General features: G+C 42.8%; 1 protein-coding gene across 1 annotated transcript in view; it reads right to left on the reverse strand.

Annotated features, from left to right (window-relative positions):
• Nucleotides 1-1,170: 1,170 nt before the first annotated feature.
• The window catches only part of LOC140914736 (rap1 GTPase-GDP dissociation stimulator 1-like), a 54,904-nt gene continuing 33,861 nt past the window's right edge, over nucleotides 1,171-22,213 (reverse strand). Inside the window, exons 9-14 of the mRNA XM_073353286.1 lie at nucleotides 17,357-17,491; nucleotides 12,620-12,745; nucleotides 6,064-6,203; nucleotides 4,838-4,964; nucleotides 3,472-3,600; nucleotides 1,171-2,197 (exon numbers count right to left, since the gene is read on the reverse strand). Coding sequence (XP_073209387.1) covers nucleotides 2,046-2,197; nucleotides 3,472-3,600; nucleotides 4,838-4,964; nucleotides 6,064-6,203; nucleotides 12,620-12,745; nucleotides 17,357-17,491 — 809 coding nt within the window. The 3' untranslated portion in view covers nucleotides 1,171-2,045. The remainder of the gene's footprint in view (nucleotides 2,198-3,471; nucleotides 3,601-4,837; nucleotides 4,965-6,063; nucleotides 6,204-12,619; nucleotides 12,746-17,356; nucleotides 17,492-22,213) is intronic.

A 22,213-nucleotide genomic window follows, 5' to 3' on the forward strand; every position in this document is an offset into this window, starting at 1 on the left:
AGGACTTAACGCCTCTCTGCCATGACATTTACTTCAGGTCTGTTAATTTCAGAACTTCATGATATTGCACTTTGCTAGGCTTCTGAGACGAGCTACATGGACAATTTAAAAATATATATAGCTAATTTGAAAAATGTCTTTTATACTAGGAATTATTTTTTAGACATGCTTTAAATTTTTCAATAAATCTTTCACCAGGAGGTGCAAGGAGGGATAAAAATGAAGATATCTGAAATGAGACAATATTTTGTATTTCAGCCCTTGCTGAAAGGTCAGTTGCACAAGTGTGTTACATGTATGCACAAATCTGTATTCATTCCTTTTGTGTGTAATTAGTCTTCTATGACACTATTGCACCTTGGTTTCTATAGACATTCCATTCATTTTAAGTGTCTTCCTTTACTTAATGACTAGCTTTTCTGATGTCACACATGACTGACATTTAAATATTTTGTACAAGAGTATTCATGCAGCCATGTAAGATTGCTGTGATAGAACATTGACTGAATATTCCCCTCATGTAGAGAGTGAATATTTGAAATCATTCCAAACTAAACTTTTCTGGCCCTGATTCTCCTTTTCGAATACATCTAGACTGGAGTTTAGAGCCCTACTGTAATCCGAGTTGAGAGACTGCTAATTAGCTGGAGTAGACTAACACCTTTGTGAAGGTTTAATCTAAATATTCCACAAATGTTTGTTGTGGGTTACAAATGTTTGATTTACCCTGAGGGATGCTCCAATATACAACAGTTTCTTGCGGGCTGTCCATGAACTGCTCCAGAATTTTCGTAATGATGTGGACTATGGAGATTCCCCCTCTCACCCTGGATGTGTCCCCTGTACCAGGGATTCAGAGAGGGCCAGGGTAGGTCTGTTCATGGCAGCCCTATGGTGTGCAGAAGCTGAGTTCTTCCCCAGCCTCTTTTGCTTCTAGTCTGGCAAGTGTGGGGGGGGCACAATCTGTCCCATGTCACCTTATAAAGTCTGACATGTTGGAGTGTCCCTTGGAGTGTCTAATGCAGCTGTAGATGCTTGGTCCCTCTCAGTTGGTGCAGACAGTAATGTAGTGAAGTATACTGCAAGGAGTGTGGTGTGGGGTCCTTTCCCCAGGAACAATACGCATAACCAGGGAAGAGTTAAAACAAAACACAATCTAGTATATCCATGCAGTTACTGAAATTTATTCCTTAAAAAGACATTTGGTCATGCATTGTGATCAAGAAAGCAGCTGAAATTAGGGAGGAAAACAGAATCTGAGATCTTCAGAGCTGCTCTGGTGCTGAAATGGAGCCTTTAAAGAAATGTAAATACAACTTACTCCCACTTTAGGGCTACTTTATTCTGCCAGACCAGCATAAAGGGATCTTTAGTTTAAAATGAGAATCATTCTAATGAGTCATGTAATGACTCAGCAGACATTCTGAAAGCCAGGGGAGTAGGAGCTGCTCCATCCATCTCTCACAGTGTCCATCTCAAGCTCTGAGGCCTCCTGCCAACATTGCCTCAGCAGAGGACTCTGCATGTTGGGAAATAAAAATTGCAGTGTGCCTGGCCCACTTCCCAAACAGATTACCACAGCAGCCAGGGTGTCAGGCTGGGGGGGGGAGAGACACCCCCGCCTGCTGCACCTGTCTCTCCAGGGGGCTGAAGGGCACATCTTGCCACTAGTGCTAGGCCTGGGGAGAAAGAGAGGGCAGGAGAAGAAGGATCTTTATTTACAGTTTCTATGGAGGAAGGAGGCAGCTCCTTGCCCCTGTCCCTGCCACAGGGGGTGTCCCTGCTGTAGTGTAGCTAGGGCCCCGGATTGCCTGTAGGTACATGCAGCTGCAGTAACACAGTGTGGGTGCAAACTAGAAGTACAAATGGATATAAGTGTTGCATGTACAGTTTTGAAAATGAGGCCCAACATGTCAATGAGAGCTGTAGCCTGCACTATGTTTAATAGCATTTAGTGGACATCAGCGTGATAAATATGGTGGCTGTTGGCAAAAGATAACGTTTTATTGGAATACCCCAGCTGCCAGAGAAAGCAGCACCAACAGCTATGGAGAAACAAAGCCGGTGTTTTGACTCTCATCTCTCAGTATCTGGAGGGTCATCACAGCCTGCTTGACCACATTTGCATTGCTATGGCTACAAAGTTTTTCCAAGGTTTCTTTAATGTTGTTCTCTTCTACTTCTTGTTTCAAATCACCTGAAGGGAGATCAAACACAGACTTCAATGACATGCATTAGTCCAGACTCTGAAGGAGATACTACAATGTAAGGATGTATTACAGCCGCAGGTTAACTCCGCTGTGTTTTATTTAAATACAAACTTATTTAGAGTCTCACTTGGGATGATGATTTTTGGAAAGAAGTTAACTTATTTGCAAGTGTTAACTAATTGCCCTGTATAAATATCTTTTCTTTTATTACTTCACCCTTCCCAGAAGACCTAGTTGTAAAATAATAAGTTTTCAGAATGTATTACAACAGCCATGCTCCTGCCTCTACCTCGTGCTTTATATTTTGCTTCAGCATTTCATACCAGGAAGATTTGACACTCAGCATCAAAATTAAAAGATGTCTGTCGCGTGCTAATGAAATAGACCACTGAGAAAATCTTTACGGGTCAGATCCCCAGCTGCTGTAAAAACCAGCACAGCTCCACTGAAATCAATAGAGCTTTGTTGATTTATACCAGCTGAGGATCTGACCTACCTGGTTTATGGTTCAGCAGTCTGGGTCCATGGGGTGGTATGAGGACTGTTGGGATATAATAAATGGGAAAAAGTCTGCCCAGACAATAGATTTTTAAACTTAGAAATTCTTGGGTTTTCAAAAAATATTTAAAAATCTGGAACCCACTTTCAGGTTTCCCCTGAACCATTCTAGAAAAATGTGGATAAAAAAAATCAGAACTATTTGGGCAGACTCTCTATTGACACATAGCAGACTTAGAGCCAGCTTAATCAGGCAGCTGGGGATTCCTCCCAGGAGAAGAATTTCTAGGCAGCATGGTGCCAGCATGGCAGTTGTTTGTCCACACCCCTCCCTAGCCTCTACATGGCTAGGAGATGGGGGGTGGGGTCAGCAAGCCAGTATATCTTGAGCTAATTGGTTGCAAGGCTGTCGTACGCATTTTGCTCTGGGTATGAGAGCTGGTGCATGCTAGCCCCAAAACTGAGGAAGCATGAAGGTGTCTGTGTTACTTTGCTCCCTCCTCTAGACTTTTGACTCTTGACTCCATCACAGGTAGTTCCAATGACCTCAGTGGACTTCTCACAGGGAAAGGTGGTATCCCATGAGAGGAAGAATGGCTGTCTGGTCCTTACCTGGCAGAAAGAAATAAACCTCTGAGTCTTGCTGCTGCTACTTTGTTGTTTGGATGCAACCTCGCACCTGGTTGAAAATACTTAGTGACACAGTTCTTGTAATGTCACAGTAACAGACATGGACAGGTGTTTAGTGCCAAAGTGAAATTACCTGAATTAAGAAGGCTGCACAGTAGGCCCATTGAATTATATTTCACCTCGGGACCTGTGCTCTCATCTTGTAGAAGCTTATGTAAGCTTCGAACTAGTCTCGACTCCTTAAGTGACTCTTCGATGACTTCTGAAAATAAAATTAGAATTATTTCCATGACATCTTATGTTTTCAATGAAAAATTCTTGGGTAACTTGCATATGAAAAATGAAGGTCTGTCAAACAAGATAGAAAACGGCTGACTTGCCTTAATGCAGATATAAGGCCTGGTCCAGTGAAGTGCTGAGCACCCCCCAGCACCTCGCAGTATCAGGCCCATAAAACAGCTCAGCTGTAGGTAGTAAATTTTCTACATCATGGCTTAATTCATATGTATCAATCTTTACTAGCCTTCCCTCACATTCTCATAGTTGTGGGTAGCTGACTTAATCTTCTGTATATAGATCTTTTTCTGACTTGACCAATGCTGGCAGCACTGATCCATGTCTAAGAGTACATTCCTTTCTGGCTTTAGTCCATGATGGAGCTTAGCATTAATATTGGCTTCTTGTAGTTGGGTCTTAAATGCAATCGTTGTTGTTCTTCTGATTAGACTGTAAGATCTTCAGGATAGTGTCTTTTATGTCCTATATATGCAGCACCAATCTTAATAAATATCAAGCCCCATTTTTTCAAAGGTGCTGAGCAACCGCAAATCCAGTTGAAGCTGACGGGAGCTGTGAGTGCTCCATGCTACTAGGAATCCAACCTATTAATTGTAACTGTGAAGAGGAGGGTATTTCTTTCATTCAGAGCTTTTGCAGGATCCTTTAGCCTATTTTGTTATTTATACTTTCTCAAGTCTATCCAAAATGCCTCTGCTACAGTCCTCTTCCTATCTACCCTGACACTACTTTATCCTTGAATCATCTTGCCTGTCATTTAAGAATGAAGGCCCAAACTAATTTTGACTCCACTAACATCTCTACACTCCTTTCCCCTATTAAAATTCTTGCTTCCTCTCTACTCTTCCTGATTCTCCCTTTGTCGTGATCTTGGTTTCATGCTCTCTAACACACTGCCCAACAGGTATCCAATAACTTCTTGTCCCTATCTACCAAGCATCCTCGATTCTTCAAATCCCTCCCCAAAACCAACCGCTTCAAGAAATCCCTTGTTCCTGCTTCTTACTGGTAATCCCCAGTCCCTCTGCTTCTGTCCTGTTGACAGTAAAATAGACCATAATCTTTTCAAGGCTAGGAATATACCTTACATAAATTCTGTAAATCACTGTGCAAATTAACAGGGCTATAAAACACTTGTATAAATAACAAGAACGACATCTTAAATGATTACTCAGGCCAATGTTCTGGGGGAGGGAGGATACCTAAATTAATTGCAGATGCTATGGCCAGTGCAATCAGAGCTTCATTCTGCATGATAACATGTTCACTTGTTGTCATGGAAACCAGGTGCTTCACTCCTTGTGCCTGCTGGATGGCTTTGACTACTTCCTGTTGTCAGTCAAACAAAAGAAATGTGTCAGGTGAAAGGATCACAAATCAAAAGCTGAGGCACAAATAACACTGAGGTTACAAAAGGAAATCACGGTTCACCCCTGAAAGTCTCTGAATCGATTGGAAATGGTTCCCCTGCCATCACTGAAGCGCTATTCTGGATACATTCATTGTATTTTGCCTGCACTGCCAAAGAGAGAATTTTTTGTCAGCATTAGTCATTCACCTGAGCTTGAAAGCCACCTTGCATTCCTTTAGCTGAAATAGCAATGTTTAGAGGTACTTCCCTTTTCTTTTACGCTTGTGGTTCCTCATGGTCAAGCTTTTAATTATTAAAGCTTCTAAATTAGTAGTGACTCATTTTTACTTTATTCCACTTTATGCAAAGTACAGCTCCATTTTATATCCTCTGTATAATCAATCAGAATAGCCTTAACATAAGCAACAAAGCCTTTGCTAACATATCAACAGCATATTGTCATCAGAAAACCTGCATTCATCCCTCCCTGAAGCAAGGACTAGGCAGCCTCCGTGAACTCTTTAGAATTTCTGAAAGAGATTTTGGTATATGACACAGGTGGGTTTTTTCAGCTGTTTGGGTTTTGTTTTTTTAATATTGGTTTCATGTTTGAACATGGTAAAATCTTTATGAAAAAGAAGATTGTACCTAGGATGCTTGATGGAGGAGTCAGGAACTGGTATTCAGTTAGGGTGTTTTTCTCCTCTAGGCTGCTGGTTCAAATCCAGCCCAGCTTGCTGAGTGACTGAAAGTTATTACCAGCTGATGTCTGAAATTAATGTGAATTAAGTCCATTCCCATTGACAGGTGTCCATATCACAGAGCAGCTACCACGCATGCACTAGGTGACTCCCTTATGGGTAGTTTCAGCAAAAAGGACTGTGTGGTTATGAGGGGTGATCGCTCTCCTACTCCAGAAAGGAGTCTGTCCATCTGAGGCATGTTGGAGGGGTGGTATGGAAAAGCTTGTACTGATTCTGTGTGTGCTGTCAGCAAGCACACAGCAACAAGGATGCCAGCCTGGCAGTAAGCACTCTTGACAATTAAAAAAAAAAAATTATACCACTAATTTCATACTTGGGATCTGCTGTGCCGCAAGAGCGATGCCAGCAATCGGTTTGCTTCTCCACGAACACCAGCGTGCTCCTGGGCATCACACCATTGCACAAGTCTGTTGATCAGCAGGGGGTCCTGTCCTAGCATCTCTGCACTGTCAGCTGAAAAGAGAAGAATGGCATGTCCAGGTGTTTACTCAGAGCCTGTAGCACAGAGGATGCAGTCTAAAAGAGAATCCTTGCGGATGTCTAATTCTGCTGATGACCTCACTTGCCCTACTGAAGGACACTGCTGTTTGGTTTGCAGGGTACCACACTCTACAAACAAGCTGTTTGGGACTATAGTACACTTGTGAGTCAGACATAAGATGTTCTAAGAAATTAAAAAGTTGCTGAATGTTAAAACGGGCGAATGGGAGTCAGGCTTCCTGGCACTTGGACAAAATCCCAGTTGTTATAAAACTGGCTTGCTCCATTGAAGTCAATGAGGCTACACTGATTTATGGCAGCTAGGCTTCTGGCCTAGCCACTGACTTACTGTGCAACCCTGGGCTAGTTACTTAAGATATCCATGCAGGAATACCAGAATGGGGGGCAGGGGTCATGGCCCCATCACTTTAAAAAGTGGGAGGCCCTCCCACTTCTTGCTGGCTATAAGGTTGAGCGACAGGAGAGAAAGGGCAGAGACGAGCAAGCGGGGCGCGAGGTCTATATTCCAATGCCTCTAGCACAATCTTTATTTGTATTGTGGTAGTGCCTAGAAGTCCTAGTCATGGACCAGAACTACTCTGTGCTTGGCGCTGTACAAATGAAAAGATGGTCTGTGCTCTAAAGAGCTTATAATATAACTAGGACCGTATCCAGAATATGACTTTTGGGTGTTGCCATAATGCACCCAGGAAGAAAGGAGGGCTGTCTGGAAAACAATTCCATCTTGTGCAAAATTTTGAGGTTTTGAAATTTTGTTTTTGTTCAGCATTGGCACAAAATAGAGACCCTATGAATTGTTTGCAAAAAAATCAGAGCTACACACAGACAGAGCTAGGGTTACCAACCCTTCAGGATTGTCTAGGGCAACATCTCTCAAACTGGGGTCTGTGGACCCCTGGGGGTCCGTGAGGGCACTCCAGGGGGTCTGTGGGCCCTGCTGATCAACTTCTCCCTCTCCCTCCTAGCTCCTCCTACACACCAGGGAACAGCTGTTCAGCGGTGTGCAGAAGGTGCTGGGACAGGGCATACTAGGGAGAGGCAGCAGAAAGAGGTGGGTACGAGGAGGGGTGGGGCCTTGGGGAAAGGGGGGGCTTGGAGGTCCACGAAAAAATTTAAATCAAAATGGGGGTCCTTGGGTTGCTGAAGTTTGAGAACCACTGGTCTCGGAGACTCCAGGAATTAAAGATTCATCTTTAATTAAAAATTATGTTGTGAATCAACCTCCAGGAATATGTCCAACCAAAACTGGCAACCCTAGCCAGAGCCCAGAATAACCAATAACTGGTGATTAGGGCACACCTATGGGATGTGGAAAACCCAATTCAAGACCCTGCTCCAAATCAGGCAAGAGTAGGAACCTGAACCTGGGTGACATCCAAGGTGAAACTCTTAACCACTGGGCTATTGGCTTTTCTGGGGGTGGGTGGGGTGTCTTTTGTCTATAACCATCCATCCAGGACGTAAGAAAACTTCTGGACGAAATTTTCATCAAAACTTATGCTTTTGCAAAAAAAGTTTAGGTTTTGACAAATCAGCACCTGGGGGGCATTGTCCAAAAATTCAGCACCAGTTCTACCTAAAACTTCAGAAAAACCTCTCCAGTGCATCATCAAGGATCTACAACCTATCCTGAAGGACGACCCATCACTCTCACAGATCTTGGGAGACAGGCCAGTCCTTGCTTACTGACAGCCCCCCAACCTGAAGCAAATACTCACCAGCAAACACACACCACACAACAGAAACACTAACTCAGGAACCTATCCTTGCAACAAAGCCCGTTGCCAACTGTGTCCACATATCTATTCAGGGGACACCATCATTGGGTCTAATCACATCAGCCACACTATCAGAGGCTCGTTCACCTGCACATCTACCAATGTGATATGTGCCAGCAATGCCCCTCTGCCATGTACATTGGTCAAACTGGACAGTTTCTATGTAAAAGAATAAATGGACACACATCAGACATCAAGAATGATAACATTCAAAAACCAGTTGGAGAACACTTCAATCTCTTTGGTCACTCGATTACAGACCTAAAAGTTGCAATTCTTCAACAAAACAACTTCAAAAACAGATTCCAATGAGAGACTGCTGAATTGGAATTAATTTGCAAACTGGATACAATTAACTTAGGCTTGAATAGATACTGGGAGTGGATGGGTCATTACACAAAGTAAAACTATTTCTCCTTGTTTATTCCCCACCCCTCACCATTCCTCAGATGTTCTTGTCAACTGTTGGAAATGGCCCACCTTGATTATCACTACAAAAGGTTCCCCATCCCCCGCCCGCCGCCACCCCGGCTCTCCTGCTGGTAATAGCTCACCTTAAGTGATCACTCTCATTACAGTGTGTATGGTAACACCCATTGTTTCATGTTCTCTATGTATATAAAGCTCCCCACTGTATTTTCCACTGAATGCATCCAATAACGTGAGCTGTAGCTCACAAAAGCTTATGCTCAAATAAATTGCTTAGTCTCTAAGGTGCCACAAGTCCTCCTTTTCTTTTTGCGAATACAGACTAACAGGGCTGCTACTCTGAAACCTGGAAATTCAAAGTTACTCAGGAGAAAAATTAAATAAACTTTCTCAAACCTCAGAAGAACACTTTTTTCTTTGTCAGACTTAATTCAAATTTTGAACAATGTTTGCAGGAGGTTCTTATTTGGTCTGAACCTATTCACCCATCCGTCCTTATCAGACCAGAGTCTTCTCATGAGATACCAAGATGTCAGGAATTCTAATCTTTGTGGGTGTCACGCAGAAACAACTCACTTGATAATCCTCTTTATAACCAAATGAGCCTCTAATTGTCTGCAGTAACTCATGAAGACTTGTGCTTCTGAAGAAAATGGCTGCTACAACCCTTAAAAATTCCGACAACAGCAAAAGAGAGATTATGCATGATCCTGATGAACTCCTTTGATATCCATATAGTTTAACACACACAGTTCCACTGGAACATTATTGCAATTTAACTTAATTAAAGCCACATTGTTACACAGTGCTACTGATTAAAAATGGTTAGAAGCTGGAAAGTGCTACTCAGTGCAAAAAAAAAGTGCTTGCAAAAGGGGTACTGAGGCATATAAAGTCTTTTGTTCTAACTAAATATAATGCTGTCTAGGGATCCACTCCTGTGAAGGTCTGAGCGCCACCAGGCAAACATTTAGTGCCTCAGTCCCCATTGCCCGCAATAGAAGTGGAGGGCATTCAGTACTTTTGTAGGATCAAGTCTTAGAATTCCACACAAAAAAACACCAGAGATAAACCTGGAGGTGTCTTTTCAATGTATACTTTTAGGAGATGAGGTAGGAGCAAAAGATGAGATGCAACTTGCTTCACCTCTCCTAAGCCTCAATGTAAAAGTAGAGTGCCCATCCACGTGGTCACAGAAACATTTAGTGCAGTAATTAATAGTTGGGGAGGGGTGCACAATCCCTTGTGCCCCATAGCCACAGGATATAGCTACCCAACCTCCCTTAACACTCCCTCAGCTCCTCTCTACACACCAGCCAGAGTGGTCATAGAACAGACCTGTCCTTTCTATTGTGTTTAAGCTTTAGGTCTAGCTTGTAGTTTGAGATTCAGTTGACTTTAAAGATTGATTTATTTATTTTAGCTTTTCAGGAGTGAGGGCAGTGTTGGTTGACTTCTTTGGTTGCCATGGGGCCATGATGTACACACCTAAGAAATCCAGGATTAAGAGGTGTTCCTTCTTGTCCTGCAATATTCCCTGCTTCATCTGGGCATGAAATGTGACTTTTATGTCTTGACTAGAGTGCATTTGGTACAGGCTGTTTGCCAGGTCTACTCAAAAAGTGTCCAATAGGAGGGCATTTTATATTTTTCTTCCATTTTCTCTCAGCCCCAGAATACTGAGGAAGGGTGGACAGGACAAAGTCAGAGTGGCAGCATAAGCATGGCAGAACTGGTTCTCAGAGCTTCTGGACCTGTCCAAAGATCACCCCCATTCACTTCTTCTGCATGAGGATCTCTTCACCCAGCAGAATGACAGAGACTTTTCACTCACTACCGTAAGTCACCTCCCGTGAGAGAATGGCAGTGGTTTCAAGGCCAGAACTGTTTGTATTTGTTTCAAGAGATCAGAGCAGTCCAGTTAGAGTCCAGACAGCTTTCTTCTAAGAGGTGCCATGTTGGCAAATAAAACCAGTTTAAAAGGCTTGCTCAAGGCAGAGGCCCTGACCCAGTTTCTTATCCAGTTGGACTTTCTGTTGACTCTGCTGGCAATAAAGCACTCTAAGCCCAAGTCTAATTAGACACCATTTAGAAGGCGAGACTCTTTATATCTTCAATTTATGGAATGTGGGGCTTGTGTAAATCGTGCCCACTTCCTAACATCCAGCTATTGCTTAAAAAGCTACTGTGGCCATGGGGCTAGGTGCATAAATCTGTCAGTGTGGCTCCATCAGCAATACATTGGGGGAACGAGTTACTGTGGGAAGTACCTCCTTTTGGTGGTGTGATGCTGACAGTGATAAGCACAAAGGCATCCAACTTGCTATAATTAGAGAGAAACATGCCTTTCTCAATTCTGTGAGCATCAGCATGCCCAGCAATTGTCAGAGTAATGAATTTACAATAGATAATGCAATTAACTAATTTAGTAGGGACTTGTTACACATTTCATGAGAGTGTTTCATGCGGTGTTAATTAAGGTCAATGTTGGCTCATGGGTAAACAGAACATAAGGCAATTAAAGACGGGCAGCTTCTGCACTTACTACCATGGAAGGATAAAACTTAAGTAGCATTTTAGATTTTCCCTACTCTACACTAGAATATGCTACATTATTTCAAAATCAGAAGAGGATTCTTGTTTCAGCTATTGCTGTCTCATTGGGGCCAATTTCTGATCTCACTTATACCAACGTAAATCTAAAATAATTGAACTGAAGTCACTGGAATCTTATAGGCGTACAACCAGTGTGAGCAAGAGCAGAAGCTGCCTCTTAGTGTTTTGTAATTCAGGGCCTATCCTAATGTTACTTAATTTCCTAAAAGTATCCTCTGATGCCTGTCATCTCAACTCTGAAGTTGTCACCTTTAACATTCTTCAAATAATCATAATAGACTGAATATTTTAGTAACTCTCTCCAAAGCATGAGAAGAAAAAATAGTTTTATTATGCTAAATTTCCTTGTAGTTTGTAATGTCATCCATCTACTGTGGTCAGATGCAAATGGAAACTTTCTATTGAATTAAAGATTTTTGTACTGATCACACAGATTCTAGGCCTGATTCTCCATTGCCTTGTACCTGGTGTATTCATTTGCAAATTGCTGACAAACCAACTGTGGTAATTTTATATGAGGCGGTAGAGAATCAGCTCTTTGTTTTCCCCACATAGCTGATGAATCCATGTGAGTAAAGACCTTACTCTGCGTGTGCCAGCAATCCGTGACAGTTCTGAAATGGGAACCCATCACTCAGTTTTCTGGATTTTTTTCCCTTGTTCTGGTCCTTAAACCTAATGCACAAGTCTGTGAGGAATATTGGTCTAGGTTATCTGCTCATGTGCACTGAAATAACTAAGATATCTCAAAAGCACGGGGTTTGCTTTCCCATGCCATGATATTCTGGTAGGACATTGTCTGGTTTGTGTCAGGATGAATCACCATATGATGGTAAATGGAGAGCACAAATTTCAAACTTGGATGCCTAAGCTGAGCGCCCATTCCTGCATCTTGGTTCTCAGAATGGCAATTAGATACATAAAATGAGTTTGTCATACTTTATACCCATCTGTGTAGCCAACTGTAGGCTTTGGGCTTCCAAACATGGAATTGAAGCACACGGTATCATCCTGTTACAATGCCCAAAAGAGATTCCGGTCTTTTGAAGATATGCAGCCAGACTTGCAGGATGTAGGATAAATCTGTAAGAATCAGGACTGTACAGAAATGTTTTAGAGTGCTAGAAACCTTCCCCCCCACACAAATCTTCTCGATCCTTTATATTCCCCAATTCTACTGTTCACTCACTTTAAACTGTCAGATTATAAAGCTTTGGCCCAATTATACTAATTTTATGCTGGCGTAACTCCATTAAAAATCTCTTGTTCAGGCCTTAGTTATTTCTCACTTAGATTTTTGCAACTTATTATTTCAGGCCTCTCCATATCTTATCTATTGCTGTCAAGATGTTTGAGTTTTTTGCTCAAGTGGACTTGACACACCGGACAAAATTCTCTGCTGTTTTAACTCTGCTGGTTTAGTGGAGTTATCTGCCGAGCATTTGGCCCATTGACTTTCCACATTTCCAAAGTGTATTTTCCCTTTCATTTGTAGCTTGCAAAACATTTCAAGGTGACATTAGTCTGTGCTCAGCAATTCTCTACCTTGACCATCTATTAACATTCGCAGTGTTCCAAGAAGTTTAAACTGCACAGGAGCCATCTCTGATCTCAAAAGCATCTGGATCCGCTCTGCTACGCCTTCCTCCAGCATCTGGACCTTGTTAGCAACTAGAAAGTGGAACCAGAAAGAGAGAACTTGATCATTTTGGAGAACGTGAACTTGTAGCTCAAATACTACAACGATGAAGACCATACAAGTTAGATATATTCAACTGACAGTTGCTTTTCCTGTGGTTACTAAACATCGACAAGTGGTAAGCCTTGGTTCAAATAAAGGTCAGAATTGTCTAAACCTTTTGGTCTTATACTGAGCTACACATATCACAGGAACAGTGTTCTTGTGAAAACACATTCACTCACTCACAGCTTTTTCAAACCTGTTGGAATGCGAGGCCAGGGTTCAGAAAATTGTGCTCTCTGTTTGTTCATCCCTATCTAAGAGGAGATGCAGTAAAAAGAATTTGCGTTAGTTTGGAGGGTGAAGTGCCTTTGTATTTAAGATACCTGATGCTTTTGTTGCTGATACCATTGCTTCTCTGCTCTCCTTCCCTTACTAATCCCGTTTCTCTGCACCACTCTTTAGTGCAATAATTCCTGGTAATGATCAGAAGCTTCTCTGGAAAAAACCTGAACGCGGCTTAACTCCGCTACCAAAGTCTTTCTACAAAGTAATGTTCTCCTCCCCTTCTGCATGTTTTTGTCTTTCCTGGGGCAACTGCATCAGGCAAGAATCCTTCTGTCCTTTCCCTTACCGACCTTGCATGCAGGCCAAGAAACAGACACTAACTGTTAATTACCTTGTTTGTAATTTCCTTTGGTTCCAGTAGCAGAAGCTCAAACCCCAGTCTCTTGATTGTAGTAGAATTCACCAGGAAACCCCTCTCTGTATTACTCAGTTTGAATCAATTAAAAAGACACCTCTTGTGCCCATCCGTAAGTTTTAGAACGTATCTAATTGATTTCCATCTTATGTTCTGTTTGACTTCCCTTGCAGTTTTATCTTATGCCCCGTTAAAGGTGTAGCCTGTGTAGTATTAATGCTGAGGAGGAGTATGTCCTCAGTATGGGGGCTCTGCTGATAATTTCCATATTTTGAGGCTTGCTTTAATGGTGATGGCTAGCAAAGACCTGGGATGAGAATAGGATTTCATAGGATTTCACAGAATTTATAAGTGCTGTGTTCCATACATTACTGCTCCTTTTAAGTAAATCACAGTGTGTGGATTTTCTTTCTTTCAACATTCTCCAGTTGCTTTCATTAGTTCCTTTCATGCAGCCTCTGGCAACTGATAGGTTTCTTTAGTTAGCCTCCATCTATGATTTTTTTCCTTTTCATGTTCTGATGCACAGCTTTTTAGTTTCCCAGAAGAAACTCACACTTCAAAAGATCATGATTTGTTTGTAATAGACATGTGAACAACGAAGATTACCAAAATTAAATTAGACTCTAAATCAATGCACAAATATCTGATAACACATAGTTCAGCACATTAAAGTACAACCGCACAAGCCATTAAGATTGGCTGGCATTTGGTCTGTCCTAGCAAGGAAGGATACAGGAGGAATTAAACTGCAGCTTGATACACCCTATAAACTGTACAAGGTCTGGGTCATTCGCGGCTTGGTTAAGAAACCTCCAAGGAACATTTAGGTCCTATACTACAGAAAGTGGGACTGGGGATTCACTGAAGGGGGTTCTTCCTCTTGAGTCCATATCATACCAATGTCCCAGACTGCTGTTTAGGAGAATTGAGCACTGGAAGAGCTATCTTTCAGATGAGAGATTGATCAATGTCCTCGCTACTTGTAATCATTAAAGATCCCACAGGACATAGTACAAGAATAAAATCAATGAGAGTTTTTGAAGTTTTGAAAATCTCACCCTACAGTCTAATGTAGGTAATTACATCATGCCTACCTAAATTACCCTCACTGTTTCAGCTGGATAAGGTATTATTTCTCCCTTCCCGGCTTAAAGTGTTGTGTAGTATTCCTCTGCACTGTTAAACAGCTGTTAAATTTCCTCCCAGAGACTGCAGCACCAGTGTTTGTATTCCAAGGTCAGACTGTTTGTAAAGAGTCTGCCTTGTGCTACTGTGCGTAGTGCAGCATTGAGGGAAGGTGCCACAAGAGCCTAGGAAGGAGCTTTTTTAAAAGCAGATGCAGAATAAGTACTGTCATTGCCAAGCCAGAGCCTGTGCACATAATCCTAAGGCTTAGCCACTGAAGGGGACAGGTTCCTGGCTAAAGTCAAGCAGAGAGACAGTGGAAGGTCAGTACTAAGGAGTCCGGAATTGGAGAGCAGAAACTTTAGGTTAGTTCACGTGCAAAGGCACAGTCAGATGATCAGCAGAATGTGATGTCTGTAGAATAACTTATTAATTTTTGCTATATAATTATATAATTTTTGCATGGGTATTATCTCAGCATTTCTGTGCTAGAAGGCTTCCCTGAAATGGGAAGTAGTGCTCAACCATCTGTTACTTCCAGGTTATGACTAATAAAGCACCTTTCTTTGCTTTAATCATTTGTCCTTCTCTGTGCTCCCTCACCACAATGTAAGAGCTTCCGTGTAGGAGGGTAGGTATATGACTTGTCTGGGATTTATATGCCTGCATAGCATGGACATCTTGTGCACTTGACCCTGTTACACACTTGTAACTAAAGCTACTTTGCAGTAAAGCCATGTATGTCATGCAATGCCAGATTGTTCTTAAATGAAAGAAATATGGTTTAGCTATAGAGCTGGGTAGGAACTGGATTTTTAATTTTGTGGGAAATTCCATTATTTAAAAAAAATTCTGTTCTAAAATGGATCAAAAGCAAATAATGAAATTTCCCAAAACATTAAATGTTTTGATTAAAAAATAATTTGGATTTTTGATCCTTTAAAACTTGTAAAAACTTGTTTTGGAAAGTTGTTTCAAAAACTGAAACAGTGAGTTCCAAGAATGTCAAAATGGGACGTTTCGACAGTATTGAAAAGCTTCATTTTATTTTTTTTCTGAACAAAATTGTCAGAAACATTTTTAAACACTTTGATTTTGATTAAAAACAGCTCTAGTTAAATATCCCATAAAAATTGTTGTACACTTTTAGCACCAAGAAACACCTGTATGTTGGGCTGTGTCGACTAACGTGTCCACACACACACACACACTAAATATATATATATGCATGCACTGGTTTATGCAAGATGTTACATTAGGAAATTTTAGAAAATTTATCCTCTTCACCTTTCAAATGAATATCACCAGTTTAGAACAATTGACCAGGCCTGTGCTATGAAGTACATTGCATTAAAAAACCCCCACAAAAATACACACACACACACACATTATGGCCAACTTTATCACTCTAGTTTGATCAACATACAGGCCCCATGCTGTTCACCAGGGTACCTAACTTTAAACATGAGTATTGAGAGAAATAAATGAACTTCTGAAATGAAACTCATATTTTCTTCAGAGAGAAACCATTTACCAAATATTAAAAGGAGGCAGTGGAGAAGAGGCACAAGATCTAGCTAGTAATCAATAGAAGGATACAAATATATTCCATGGCATTAATTTTGATTTATTTTGACAAAGTCTTGGACATTTTTATCATATAAAGTCAGCATTTTGTGCTCAGACAAGTTAAACAACCTGGTCAGTTTAGTATTGAAGAGGGGACCTCCAAGAACACCCTGTTGCTGCAGATAAGAGTAGAGTATTGGTGGCTCTGTAGTTGGCACTCTTTCCTCTGAGCCAGTGCTAAATCAGTGCCCCACCATCATTTTGGGTGGCACTGTTCTGTTAGAAGTGTTCAGACAAATTAATTCCTGCTCTCAATTGCACTCCCGGACAGCAGAGCTGCATTGGACATGAGATGAGGTGTAGAACCAATGTCCTGATTTATTTATTAATGATCCCAAGAGCAGAAACTCTACACTGCAACATATAGGTCAAATTTTAACTCATTCTAAATTAGTATTGGTTTCAAAGAAGGAGAGGAGCGGTTTTGTAAAATCCCTTGAAGATATAATGTGATATAATTCCTTCCTGCTCCCTACGCTGCTTAAAGTGTATCTACTGTTCTTCATTTCCTGTCCTGTTATATAGTGTTTGTGCGACTATATGTTAAGCCATTTCAGTGGTGACTAATAAGATCCCCGTGGATAATTTGAAGCTCCTTAACTTTCTGCACATAGAATCATAGAATATCAGGGTTGGAAGGGACCTCAGGAGGTCATCTAGTCCAACCCCCTGCTCAAAGCAGGACCCATCCCCAATTAAATCATCCCAGCCAGGGCTTTGTCAAGCCTGACCTTAAAAACGTCTAAGGAAGGAGATTCCACCACCTCCCTAGGCAACGCATTCCAGTGTGTCACCACCCTCCTAGTGAAAAAGTTTTTCCTAATATCCAACCTGAACCTCCCCCACTGCAACTTGAGACCATTACTCCTTGTCCTGTCCTCTTCCACCACTGAGAATAGTCTAGAACCATCCTCTCTGGAACTAGCTCTCAGGTAGTTGAAAGCAGCTATCAAATACATGAGTAGTCCTAGTGAGTTAGTCACATGCATGAGTTATTTTGCAGGAAAAAAAGCTCAGGTACCTGTCAGAATCTGAAAATGCACCAGAATCTGTGACTTCAGTGGATCTACACTAGGTATTGACCTGTCCCTCCATGGGCACCAGTTGTTTATGAATAGGAGATTGTCTACCAGCTCTGTACCTGGGATTGCAAGGTTTCGAAGGGCACTGAGTGCAGCATGTTGAACAGAAACGTCCCCATTCTCCATATGTTGCTCTAAAAGGTCCAAAAGCTGAAGTACCACTCCCAGCTGCACCATCCGTACACAGTTGCCATCTTAAGAAAGAGGGGAAAAAAAAAAACATTCAGAAGGAGAGATGAGACACAGTGATAGTTGTTATGCCCAGCAGTGTTCCACTGGGGAACGCCAGGAACTATTGGCCTGGATTTTTTGTCGTTCAACAGGGATCATGCTTTAGCAAGAGCAATGGCAATCCTTAGCTGCACAGAACTTGCCCTCATGCTCAGCAAAGGTGACCTTAAGCTACCTTTACACCTGCCCTGAGCTTGCTTCCAGCGCAAGTTAACTTATGCCAGCTAAAATGGTCTGCTAGGGCTTTGGACTCGCTGTCTGTAGGCCCCAGTTTACCCTCCAACAAGCCCCAATTCCATGATGGTAGAATCCTTTGCTTCCTCATTAGGGCAGCTTTAATGTCATTCAGTGCCACTTTAGAGGCACCAAGAGATCTTAGGAGCACTGAGGATCTAGCCCATCAAGTGTGATTCTGATCTCACACTGATTTTACACTGCTATAACTCCACCAACTTCAGTGGAATTACTGCTGATTAACAGGTGTGAGAAGAGAATTGGGTCCATAGTTACTTTAGCCTCTTCGGTGTAAGGGACCGAATTCTGATCTTGCATTTATTACACTGGTGAAATTCCCATTGACTTAATGAGTTACCTGTTTAACACTGGTGAGAGTCAGAACAAAATAATCAGTCCCAAGAAATCCCTGCTTTGTATTGCACTTTCTCCAAATACCCTCCTTAGTGATGTACTTATCTTGAAACTCTTATGCCTTTGTTTTCTGTATATTACACTGTGATGGGATGTACCAACTATGCACTGGCCCAGCAAGGGTTAACCACACACACTTTGCACCTGGGAGGCAATGCCCCCTTGCCCTTGCTTGGCATGCTCCTGGTGGAGGGAGCATATAAAAGGAAGTAGCTCAGCTCACTCTGGGCTGACTGAGGAGGAGAGCAGATGTGTGCTACAGGCTCCTGCCAGAGTCCCAGCCTGAAGGGGCCAAAGATGCTGAATCCACTGTGGCACCCTGGCTGACCACGTAGGATGAGGGAGACAGGAAGCCACTACCTTTTGAGGGACTACAGGATTTGGAGCCAAGGGTAGGCAGTGGCCCAGGGAATACGTTTACCGATATGAGAACCTGAAACCAGGAAGGCTGGTTCCACATGGCTCTGGGTTGGGACCCCCTGGAGTAGGGCAGGCTCATGTCCCCTACCCTAACCCCCCTTTGGCCTGAAACCCTGCTACATATACCTTTTATTTCTAAGAACCCTTTGTCATCAGAGCTGCTGCAGCCTCCTACAGAAGAGACATATGAAGTTGTGCTCTCAGGGAAACTTTCCTTTAGGTCCTTCTTGTTCTAATTTTTCTTAATCCCTGTCTTCCCTTAATTCCTGTGTGTCCAGGAAATCCTTCCCCAAGAAAGTGTTGAGTTACATGCCCTTTGGTGCAGTAGGGTGCCTATACTGCTAAAGAACAAATTTTTGCTAGTATAATTATTGGCCCAGAAGAAAAAAGTCATTTCTGGTATTAGTTGAACTTTGCTATAGTCAGGGCAATGCTTCCTACCCCTACCCCCTCTTAATGTAAACTCTGGTAAAATATAGGAAAGAAAACTGAGTACTGCATACCACAGGCTGGTATAAATCTGTGAAGTTCCATTCACTTCAATGGAGCTATACCAGATGAGGATCTGGCTCTAAAACAGGGCTTAAATCAGGGGTGGGCAAACTTTTTGGCCCGAGGGCCACATCTTGGTATGAAAATTGCATGGTGGGCCATGAATGTTCATGGAGTTGGGGTGCAGGAGGTAGTGAGGGCTCTGGCTGGGGGTGTGGGCTCTGGGGTGGGGGCAGAAACGAGGAGTTCAGGGTGTGGGAGGAGGCTCTGGGCTGGGGGTTGAGGTGCATGGGGAGGGGAAAGGCTCCACCTGGAGGTGCAGGCTCTGGAGTCAGGCTAGGGATGAGGGATTTGGGATCTAGGAGGGTGCTCCAAGCTGGGACCAAGAGGTTCAGAGGGTGGGAGGGGGATTGGGGCTGGGGCATGAGAGGGGGTCAGGGGTGGAGGCTCTGGGCGGCGTTTACCTGAAACAGTGGCATGTCCCCACTCCAGCTCCTATATGGAGATGTGGCCAGGCTTTGCATGCTGCCCTGTCCTCCGGTATCGCCCCTGCAGCTCCTATTAGCCGCAGTTCCAGGCCAATGGGCATTGCGGGAGTGGCACTTGGGGTGGGGGCAGTGCACACAGCCCCCTGGCTGCCCCTAAGCATAGGAGCTGGCGGGGGGATATGCCGCTGCTTCCAGGAGCCTTGGCATGCACGCACGGCCCGACTGCGGATCCCGCTCCCCAGCTGGAGCGCAGCAGCAGGGCAAGCCCCAGACCATGCTCCCCAACAGGAGCTCAAGGGTCGGTTTAAACCAGCTGGAGGGCCGGATGTGGCCCCTGGACCATAGTTTGCCCACCCCTAGTTTAAATCCATTATACAGTCAACAAAATTATTTCAAGTGATTTTTTTTCTTCAGAATTTCTCTCCCTGCAACTGATTGACCTTATTTAACTTCTTCTAAACTATAGGATTGTTCAATGCCTTTTCCACTGCAATATCTATCTCTTCCTGATCTGTGCTGAGGGATGCAAGGTTCTTTTCGACGTGCGTGTCTCTAGCATCATTACCACCATTGCATTTCAGCTAAACTATGGTTTTTCCTTTGTTACATATCTCAGTTGAAACTTGTCAAATACGTGTGACGTTTAAAAGTGTACTTGTGTGAAAACCAACATTCCTTGTGATTTTGCGGATTTTATTCAAGAAAAATCTTTTAATTTCCATTCATGAATGCAGCTTTTAATGGTGACATGTTGTCTGTGATTTCTCGGAGATGCTCCCCTGCAAGATCCTGGGTATTTTGAGATCAGAGGCCTGAGAAAATTCACAAGTCTCTGGGTAGCCATGTATTCTTTCTGGAAAGAAGTTAAGGATTTTGTTTGACAGAATGTTACAGGTAAAATATGTAGTGTGAGGTTTTTTAATACTTTCAAGTCTATACTGAAATAGTCTCACTTCCACTGCACTTTTAAAAAAAAAATATACAAGCTCGAGAGAGAAATGGGAATACCCTTCCTCCTCTAGTAATATGCAAACAGCCACAATTCCTTTAGTGGCCATCTTTCTTTGACTGTTGCAAAGCTCCCAAGAGGCTTTTTTTCTATGGATTTTTACCTGTATGGTGTAAGCCTTGCATGCACCTTCAATTTAATGGCTCACAGTTAAAACTGGCTAGGAACTATTATTTTCTCAGCTGCAAAAGCGGTCATCTTTTCACTGCCTCATCAGAGGTCCCTTAGCACTGCAATCAAATAGCCACAGGGATTATTTACTTAGATTAAAGGCTGTGCATACATCAGCAGCACAGACTGAGGCCAGATAGGGATTATTCTTATTCTTCTACCCAGAATGTCTAATGTTGGGGGTGGAGGGGATGGCAGAGGGGGTCAAGGAATAAAGTCAGTCAAACGTATTAAATCAGTTAACAAGTTTTTTAAAGGCATAGAGGACATTTCCAGTGAGCAATCATGTACAATGTTCACTGCTAGGTAAAATACAATGAAGAACTCAAGCCTGTGTGTGTGTGTGTGAGAACAGAAAGAGTTAGGGATGAGGCTATGTCATTTGTTAATGATGCGTCTCAACCATGTCCTTTGAATGTAAGTGCAGTTCATTTCCTCTCCTATAGGCAATGCCACTTCTTTATGTACCTCTGCTTATGGTCCTTAGCAATCACTGTTGCTTTCTTTACACTGAGGGTACTTAGTGTGACAAAATGGTCTCCCTTGAAATTTCATCCCTAATTTCAAGCCACTCAGTTTTTCTTCTGAAATGACTGTGGGTAAAAATGTTCCAGAGCACATAAGTGTCTTTTGGAAATGGGATTTATACACTTAGGAACCTGTGTCACTTGGTGATTTTGGAAGTTTTATCCTACATCAGAATGAAGGGGAAGCAGGGTACACATACAGCTCCTGGCATCAGGGGAATAGGGGGCACCCAGAATCCCTGGCAGGGGAGGAGAGAGTGGGTGGAATGCATGGAGTCCCTAAAATAAGAGTGGGAGGGGAGGGTTGCCTGGAGCCTCTAGTACAGGGGTCAGCAACCTTTCAGAAGTGGTGTGCTGGGTCTTCATTTATTCACTTTAAGGTTTTGTGTGTGTAAGCAGTGTCAGGATGAGCTCCACCCTGACATCTGGTGGTGAGGTGTGGCAAGTTGTGGAAAAGAACTTCAGGGGCTGATCTCATTTGCATAGGCACACCCACCACGCCTAGAATGAGACCATAGCTGCCCAAATGGTCACTTTGGCTGCTGTGGGATCCCCAGTGTCTCCGTTATTGGGGCAGGAAGAATAAATTGTTATTACCCTGATTATGGGAACTGTGCTTGGAACTGTACGTGGCCTTTTGTTATGATGGAGGGATTCACCATCAACTAAGTAGCACTCGCTAGGCAAGGGTCATGGGTTCCAAAACTGTGTGAAGGGAGAGAGGCTGGGGACAAGTATTAATACTTGGTGGCATGGGCCCCTTGGTGAGGGCCTTACATGCTGATTGCACTTCCTCCTCTCTCCACTGTAGAATATCAGAGCTAATGTTGATTTCATTAGAAGTCTAGTTATAGGCTGCTGAGCTCACTTTGGGCTGACAGTGCACCAGCACTGGGGCTCCCCTACTATAAGCTGAATTCACCTAAGAGC

The sequence above is a fragment of the Lepidochelys kempii genome, chromosome 7 (genome assembly GCF_965140265.1).
Source record: "Lepidochelys kempii isolate rLepKem1 chromosome 7, rLepKem1.hap2, whole genome shotgun sequence".
Taxonomy (NCBI): domain Eukaryota; kingdom Metazoa; phylum Chordata; order Testudines; family Cheloniidae; genus Lepidochelys; species Lepidochelys kempii.